The 9,437-nt window shown below is 46.1% G+C and overlaps 1 protein-coding gene across 1 annotated transcript in view; it reads left to right on the top strand.

Moving 5' to 3' along the window:
* The first annotated feature begins 7,517 nt into the window (after positions 1 to 7,517).
* Positions 7,518 to 9,437, top strand: part of EPHX2 (epoxide hydrolase 2) — a 50,732-nt gene continuing 48,812 nt past the window's right edge. The window contains exon 1 of the mRNA XM_010948549.3: positions 7,518 to 7,698. Coding sequence (XP_010946851.2) covers positions 7,598 to 7,698 — 101 coding nt within the window. The 5' untranslated portion in view covers positions 7,518 to 7,597. The remainder of the gene's footprint in view (positions 7,699 to 9,437) is intronic.

Genomic DNA, 9,437 nt, shown 5'->3' with positions numbered 1-9,437 from the left:
ATGTCCCATATATTGGTAAAAGCAAAGGACTCGGGACATAACCGCCAGGGTTAACTTGTGGCTCTGCTCCTTCAAAGCTGGGTGGGTTTGGGTCGGCCTCCAGGGCTTCCTGTGCCTCAGTCTCCTCCTGTGTGAAGGAGGATGTGAATGCTCTGAGGTTCCACTTCAGAAGCTCGTAATGAGGAGTTAAATCAGTCAGTGCAAATGAAGGGCTTAGAAAAGTGAAGTACGTGATACATATGTATATGTGTGTTAATGTATCTGATATAAACGTGATGTATGTAACCATGGTGTGTATGTGTTGTACGGATTTACACATGGGTATGTGATGGCCAGTATTATCTTTTGAGAAAATTAAAGCACATAAAATACACAAAAATTGTTAACCCCTCATACTCCCACTATCCATAACTAACTAATGTGAATATTTCACCACATGTCCTTCCATATTGATATATGTGTATATCTCTGTGTGTGTGTAAAGTTACATGTATTACATGCATACATTCTCCAGAGAGAAAGAAAGGAAGGAAGGAAGGAGGGAGGGAGGTGGGGAGGGAGGGAGAAAATAATCATAAGGTGTATCAGTTAGTGTTTTGGTTCAAGCAATAAAAATGACTGCTCAATTTAAGAAGCAAACAACTTTATTAAAGGCGATGGGAAATATACAAGTGCGCTTACAAAGCTGGAGAACAGCCTCCGGGCACAGGTGAGAGCGAGGGGAACACCAGCCGGCTGAGAGCCAGAGTCACAAGCCATTCCCCACACGGAGGGCCCTGCGGCTGCAGAACTGGATGCCACACCTAGCACAGTCTGTCACTGGTCCTGCTGTCACTACTGTCCCTGGAAACCAGCCACTCCTGCTGCTGCCAGAATTAATTCTTCTCTATCCTTGCTTCTTTGTGTCACGAGCTCCCAATACGAAGGTCAGTATAAACGCGCCTGATTAATCATGTGCTCATGAACAGGATGCGTGCAAGGCTGAGGAAGCAGGAATCTGGGGTTTCGAGCTTCTGTGGGGATGGTGGGCTCTGCCACCTTCAAGGTGGGAACAGTCCCAGAATGTCTGAAAGGAGTTTAAGGGCTGGGCAGCTCCCCAAATCTAGCTCTTGGCCTCCTACCACCAGTGCACACCCAGCTCTCCAAGATTCCACTTTGGAAAAAATGGTTACACCCAGTTGTTCTAAAATGTGTACATGGAATTTACTGAATCAGGTATGGCAAGGTGTTCAGACACGGGAATGAGAAAGAAATCTATTCTCACAGGTCTCTGGAAACAGGAGTCATGGCATGCCATGGAGGGCCACACGGGGAGGCCCCGGGGCCAGGCAGGCAGCCAGAAGCACGGAGGAGAGAGCGATGACCAGAGCATTTATTGGCATTTCTGTAGGGAAAGCAAGGCAGGACAGGGTAGGCAGCCTAGGACTGGATAGGTGAATAATTTTGGTGGGCTGTGGGTAGAGGGGTGGTCTCTGGTTGTTCAGTACCTGGCCCTGGGGTGATTTAGTGCACTGGGGATATTGGCTTGGTGTGTGAGAGAGAAAGGAGGTGTTTGCAGGTGTTGACTCAGGATTAGCTGGAGGGCTTGTAATGTGACGTTTGTACACCCATGAACGCTGGGACACTGGGCAGATGGAAACAACTTTGGCCATTAGTTTGGCCCTGTGAGTAATGGATGCCAAATAGACCAAAACAGAATCTAAGAAAATATGGTTAGAACATTAACACGAAGCAATCATTCCTCCCAGAACAAAAGAGCTCATCCTAACCCCAGAGGGACATAATCCTACATCTCATCAATCACTCTGTCCAGTTCCAAGTCTAGCCTCTCAGGGCAATGCCCATTCTTTCTCTAATCCTGACACAATGCTACCTTAAAATTCTGTTTCCTAAGGTGTAAATCTTAAAGTTCATCAAAAACACACTGTAGAGTAATGGAGTGGGCAGACAATTAAATAGATTAACAAAGTAAGGAAGAGAGTGTAGGCAATCCCAGCCCTCATTGTTGTGGGAGGTCACTGGGTTAGAGCTGGTGTTTCCAGCTTTCCTGTCCACCCACTCTCCGGGAACATCCATTCTATAAGAGACAAATTGATACCTTCTCCATCATGGAAGGGGTTCAGTGCAATCAGCTCACCACCAGGTAAATAATTTGAGCCTCTGGGGGTGGGTACCCTATCTGGAGTTCAGAGTTTGTCACTGTTGCTGCAGAGTTGAGCATTTGGCAGTGACAGCAGTAGGAATCACATCAGAAACAGCACCTGTAACGGGAGTCACCCCCTGAGTTTACAATGATCCATTGATATTCGACAATACCCACGCATCTTAGGTAGAGTTTGGAGGTAATACAAGTTACCATCCCTGCAGCATCCTGGTCTTTGATGGTGGCCTAATCCTTGTGATTCCCCCAGAGACATGGTACTGATTTTATTTATTCATGTGTTACGGAGGCTTCCTCCTGGTCATTCCTCGCAAGACAGATGGTGATGTGTCACATAATGAGAAGTCTCCTTAACGCAAATCCCTGCACACAAGGTCCAAACCACTTCCCACGCCCTGTAGTCAAGATGAGCATCCTCCCACATCCATGTATTTCTCAAAGCCTTGGAGAAGGGCACTGCCGTCTTTCTGGGTGTGTCTGGAAGAGGTCAGCATCTGTGTCAGCAGACTGAGTAAAGAAGACATCTCGACCAATGTAACCAGGCACCAGCCAACCCACTCAGGGCCTGGATGGAACAAAGAGGTGGAGGAAAGACGAATTCACTCTGTCTGCTTGAGCTGGGACATCCATCTTCTCTTGCCTTTGGACATCAGGTTCTTGGGCTTTTGGACTCAGACCAGGACCCACACCACCGGCTCCCATCCCAATTCTCAGGCCTTCAGACTCTGGACTCAGTGAATCAGACGAGCAGTTTCCTGGTCCTCCAGCTTGCGAACTACAGATCATTGGACTTCTCAGCTTCCATAACCACTTGAGCTGATATCTATGATAAATCGCCTCTTGTGTATGTATCTCTATATCTGTTGGTTCTGTTTCTCTGGAAAACCCTAATACACAGTCAGCTGTTCAAGCTTGTAGATGAAACGGAAGTTTCTAGAAAGCACACCTCCTTCAGTCAGCTCAACCTGACTTCAACTTTCCATCTTTGGTTTAATACCTCGAGAATCCACCTCTGTGCATGTTTATCAGATTGCGGACATAAATGAGCAGAATCTGGCAGTTTTGGGGTGCGTTTGTATCTCCTCCCAGGTCTGTCCCTGGAACCTGCCTGCTGGGATGTGTGGGGACCTGACCCTGGTTCAAGTCTAAAGGCAATGAAAGGTGATCATGGGGGTGAAGAAAGTTGGCTTACCTGATGAATGATAAATCCCTCAGATGAAGAGGGGAGAGGAGTGGTGAGATGAGTGAATAGATGAGGGACATTAAGAAGCATACCTTCCAGGCACAAAATAAATGAGTCCCAGGGATGAAATGTACAGCATGGGGAATATTGCCAATAATACGGTAATAATAAAAATGTATCGTGGCAGATGATAACTTGGCTGATCTTGATGATCATTTTGTAATTTACAGAAGTATTGAATCACTATGTTGTGTGTGTGGAATTAACATGGTGTTACAGGTCAACTATACTTCAATGAAAATTGTTCAAAAATAAACATCCTCAGGTTGCTGCAGGAATTTCAGCTAAGGCAAGAGTGAGCTCATCAGACAGAGGAAGAAAAAACATGTTTCCCTGGGAAGGGAGGCTCCCTGGCACTTGTCGTGGGGACTTGCCCAGTTCTTAAGTCTTACTTCTTTCCCATCAGTGCTTTGAATTAAACTGATATAATAATTAGGCAAATCACAGGATCAAAATTTAAGCCTAGATTCTAGCCACTGGTCAATTATTTACGTATCGCCTCTCATCTCTGAATGTGTCTCCAATACATGTTTCTTTCAGCTTTTCCCCTTTAGAGTGTGCACTGTGCTAAGCTTTCTCAGTAGAGAACACTGGAGGAACATTGCAGAGAGAAAAGTTTTTTGCAATTTCTGGCACAGGTCGGGACAAGGGTGGATCTTGTGGCCTCAGCCCTGCAGTCACTTTTCTGCAGCCTGTTTTGACATGAAAACTAAAGCCCCACGTGTCCTGCACGCATAGCTGACAGTGGCCAGGGGGCCACACAGGAGGAAGACCGCAGGAGAGAGAGTTTAGGGAAGAGAAGGCCAGATGATAAGCAAGAGGATGATGGTAGATCGAAGAGAAGAGGCCCAAGGACTGACTTTAGTGTAGGATCAGGAAAAGGATGGCGAACCAGCAGGGGACATGGCTGTTCCCGCTGCTGAGTGCGGAGGGCCACCGGCCTGCACCACCCCTGCGGGCTGGGACCCCAGCTGCTGCTGCCCTGAAACTGCCAACCAAACCCTTCTCCTCTGGTGCTGTTTGCCTCACCAGCTCCTATTGTAACATCTGGGCTGTGTGCATCTGGCCTGCTGAGCTAAGCCTGCGGGCCTTCACCCTAGCTTCAGGGCAATGAGCTGGGAAAGACAGCACGTGGCAAATTTGGATCTATGGTCAGAGTGGCTCTTCTTTCTAAGATTCATACAGTGGACATGTCTTACAGGGGTCTTATTTCAACCATAGAACTCTCTCTCAGTCTTAGTAAAGGACTTATTATAGAATATTGACAGCTCACAGAATTTCAGGAAAGACAAGGGAAACAGGTGTGGAAACCACACAACTGAGAACAATGCAGTGACAGCAAACCCTGCCAGGCACAATTTTCACAAAGCCACCGCTGTGCCACCCCACCAACCAGGTACACCCAGGACTAGACTGGAAAGATGCATCTCAGCCTCCTCCCCAAAACTAAATGCTTCTTCTCCTGCCATCACTGGAAGAAAGTTCCAGCTCACACAGCTGCTGCTTCAGAGTGCTCATTTCCATACCCAAATCTCAGGCAAGCACGTTGACTGACAGATCCCCAGTCACGTGATCAGCATTATGGGAACTTGGTGTTTATGGAGTCCTAACTTGAGAAGGTAAAGCTCGAAACGTGAGAAATACCAAAGTGGAGAGATGTTCGAAGGACGCTGTACATCTCTGAATGACAGCTGTCCCCTGTAGGACAGAATTTTCCAAATGTAGGAGGAGCTTATAGGTCTTGGCAGCCAAAACAATGACAAATAAGAAAAATGACAAGTAGCTACCATAAATATTCCCAGTCTCATTTTTCTCATTGCCCCAGAAGCTACTGGCAGCCTCCTGAATTCAGCATTCTGCTAAAAGGGAAGCTTCTTGGTGGTCCTTATTTTTTTGTTCGTTTTATTTACCAGTGACTCCCAAATGCCTAGAAAGTGCCTGGCACATAGCAGGTGCTTGATACATATTTGTTAAATCAACTGAAGAGATGCATTTGTTGCAGTAAAAAAAAAAGACAGAGCTTCAGGTGGAATGTGGGTTTAGAAAACTGCTTTAGGCAACTTTAAGCTCAATTCAAACACCTACAGCAGGAGAAGCAGCAGTGTGACCCTTTCTGTCAACCACTGGGAATGAAACAGAATTTTAAAACGGGGTTGGAAAACTAAGGTCTAGCAAAAGGGGGGAAACAGGTGGCAGTGTCAGGAAATGCAAAATGAAATTTCATATGTTCAAGTAATGAGTTCATTACAAATTTCGTGATTGACAGCAGGTGTAATTTCTGAATTTTCACTACTACATTAGCTGTGTCTTATGATTCCATGCTATCACCGAAAACATATTTTAAAAATATTGAAATTAGCAGACATAAGGGTTAGGATTTACATTTCAAAAAGATATCCCATTTCCATAGCCCAGCTGAATGAGCTCTCAGCTTCCTGTACCTTGGGTGGCAGAGAATGTAAGGGAACAGCGTCCCATGAGAAAGGACAGAGCACAGTGAAATGCACCTGAGATCTCTAATCTTCACCTGAGCAATTCACCTGGGAAGTTCTGTAACTCACAAGGTGTTATAAAATTAATCCATGAGTTTACTGCCCTGGAATAGACAAAGGTCCATATGATAGCTCTGTAATTTCCTCTTCCCCAGAGAGGGTTCTCATATCAAACTGAAGTCTTATATTCTAAGTTTCTTTTCTTTTTTTTTTTTTTTTCAAAAGGGAGATTTATAAAATCCAGTTCTGTCCGTGTGGCTTTCCTCTTCACTGTGCTGTATTTACAAACATATACATGTATTTCTAAATAGTACTGTACCAGCCAGGCAACAGAAATCACTCTAGTTAACTTAAATAGGAAGAGATTTAATACAGGACATTGGAAACCTACAAAATCTTTGAAAGGAAGGGGTAAGTGGGCGTGAGCCTGGGCCTTTAAGAAAGACTCCCAGAAAACACCACCACTGAAACTGTTACCTCTGCCCCAATCTGCTGGCCACCACTGGGACAGAGTTCAAAGACACAGGGCTTAGCTGGGAACCAGGGATTTGGAAACAGTTCCAAGTTCTTTGGATTGAGCAACTGAGTGAATGGGGATGCCATTTAGTAGGACCAGGAGCAGGCTGGGGAGGTGGGAATGTGGCAAAAACTGTGATTCAGTCCTGAGAAATTCAAGATAACCATGAGATATTCAAGAGGAGATGTTAAAAGTGAAGTTGCATTCGAAAATGTAGAGATGAAAGGGAAGTCTAAATCGGAGATTTAAATTTAAGAGTTTTCTTACTACAGAAGTCATGCTGCAATGTGCTTTCATTTCTAGAGTTTAAAACGAAGCTCAAACACTTTAAGGTAGCGTTAGTAGAAGAAGGATGTACAAAGGGGTAATCATAGTTCAAATATATTTCTTCTAAACCTCACTTCACAGGAGACTGGAATGGATGTATTGTGGGTGGGCATACCATACCTGGAGCATTATATTTTGTTGTAGAAATGTATTTTGCTTTGACAAAGAAGAGTGTGACTACAGGCACATGGTTAGGATAGTGAGGGACCTGTAAATGCATGTTCCAAAATCTAGGAAAGAAGGGCAATAAAGCTATTACTTGACTGGATATGCCAAGCAAAGCGAATATAGAGGATCGGAATACTGAATGAAGAAATTTTGGCAACACACACACACTCTTAAAGGGTCTGCTGGCCCCTGGCTCTTTCTCAAGCCTCCCTTCTCTCCCGGCCTGCCCAGACTATTGAAAGCAGCAAGTTAACAGTAAGCAGCCAGCCCATTCCGGGGCCTGGATCTGCCTCTTCAAGCAGACACTGCCAGAGAGCTGGGGGTACTTGGAAATTTGAGTTTAGGCGATGGAAGGTGATTCACCCAGAGGCGAGATCCTAGCCCCGGGTCCAGGCGCCGGGGGGCAGTAGAGATGAAGCCCTGGATGCTACGGGTGCTAGTACACCAAGGGAGCCCTGGTGGGACACGACCCTGGCGGGACTAGGACAGGGGGCGGGGTGGAGATGGAGCGCGGCCAAGTCCAGGACAGGGGGCGGGGCCGAGGCTGGCGGGGGCGGGGCCGAGGCGGGGCGGGGCGGGGCTCCACGTGGGAGGTCCCCGAGCCCCGCCTCTCGAGTCCCGCGCCCCGGCCTCTGTGCCTCTCGCGGGAGCGCGCGGTTCCTGGGTGCAAGGCTAGGGCGCAGGCCGTCATGGCGCTGCGTGCGGCCGTGTTCGACCTGGACGGGGTCCTGGCGCTGCCCTCGGTCGCCAGGGCCTGGGCCCGCACCACGGAGGAGCTGGCGCTGCCCAGGTAAGGGTGCCGGCGCCCGGCCCGGTGGGTCCCTGTGGCAGGGGCGCGACCCCTCCGTGAAGTTGCCTTTCAGGGCTCCCAGCCCTGCTTTCAGATTGCTGTATTGCGAGAGCGCTGGGAGAAAGGTTAAAACAATTACCCGGCCCCAAAATACCAGTGTGTGTAAGTAGATCCATTGTCTTTCTAAATGCCGAGTAATTAAATCTCTCTAAGGACTCCAGAATTGCCCTTTGTACTGAAAGCTTTTCCTGAAGTAAGAGAAATTACTCGCTGAGCTTTCTGCTGCCCGCTGAATTCTGTGTAGTGGAACGGGTTTGAAAGACCAGCGCTAAGGTTTCTAGAGGAAAAAATTCCTGTGCGTGGAAGAAGTATACCACAGCATCCCTGGGATTATTAATCCCGGATGGGATTATGAATGATTTTCTTTTCTACTTTTTTGTATTTTCCAGTTTTGCACTTATGAACATGTGTTGCTGTTAAAGTCAGAAGGAAGGAAAGCATATTTATTTCCAAAGTTATCAAAGAAAGAAAGATCAGCCTGGCAACACCCAAGAAAGAGTAAATTCTAAAAGCTACTGTCAAGGTTAAGGTGCAGGGTGGAAGCTTTAAGAGTTGTGAGAATTCTACCCATGTAAGGAGTTCTAGAATTCTAATGATACCAAAGAGAAGCAGGGCTTTTTGACCTGTTATGCTGTCGAAATCACAAAAGTCTGGTGTCTGCCAGCATGCCAAGTCAAAATGGGCCCAGCCTCTGGAGGGAGCCTCACTTTTCCAGATGCAGAAACTGAGGCCTCCAGAGTTGGGTTAACTTGCTCCAGATAATGCAGTGGTTATGTTAAAGCAGTCAGATAGCTAGATATGAGCAGAGAAAGGTGGGCACAGGCCAAATGGCAGGAAATCACATGTCTTGCAAACAATGGAGGTCCTTGGGCCAACAACAAAAAGCAGAAACCTTTGGACTGATAAGAAACCATACATTTTGGGTTGACAAGTGTCCTGGAAGGCAGACAAAGAAAGGTGGGAAAAGGCAGGAATCTGCAGAGTTCGAATGTAACCTTTTGCTCATTATGCCCACATTACAATAAAATTAACTTTGCAGACAAGAAGTACCCATCATGTACCAATGCCAGGACAATTCTTATCAAGGCCAAATAAGGACAAAAATTCCTCCTCCCCTAGGGAAGATGGAACTGGGATGAAAATCAGGAAATATGACCCTGAATCCCTCCCTCCCCAATGAATATTTTGCCCATTTGTTTTTATGCCTCATATAATCAGCTTGCCAAAGAAACTCAGAGAAGCTACTCACCTGAGTCTGCCCACTCTTCCCTTGAGCGTTCACTGTCACCTTGTATTAAATCCTCACTTTACTTTCTTGTCTTGTCTCTGAATTCTTTCTATGATAAGACAAGACTACTCTCTGGTAACAATTAGACGTGAGCAGCTATGGAACTCATTTTTCTGCCTCCCAGTTTAGGATTCCTGTTCTGGAAAAGATGTCAATCTGTAGAAAGTGAGTAAATGCATCAATAATAAATATGTCAGTAGTAAATTGATATCCATAAACCAGCCTCTGTAGTAAATATATCAATAGTTGTTTGTTGTCAATAAACAATAGTAAGATGGCTCCAAAGTCCCCAATCAGAATAACTACATGTGGGTAATTAGGATTTAACCAAGACATGGAAACAAGCTAAATGTCCTTCAACAGATGACTGGATAAAGAAGCTGTGGTATAT

The sequence above is a fragment of the Camelus bactrianus genome, chromosome 31, assembly GCF_048773025.1.
Source record: "Camelus bactrianus isolate YW-2024 breed Bactrian camel chromosome 31, ASM4877302v1, whole genome shotgun sequence".
Taxonomy (NCBI): Eukaryota; Metazoa; Chordata; class Mammalia; order Artiodactyla; family Camelidae; genus Camelus; species Camelus bactrianus.
The sequence above is the reverse complement of the archived record's forward strand: the minus strand, read 5'-3'. Positions and strand labels throughout refer to the sequence as shown.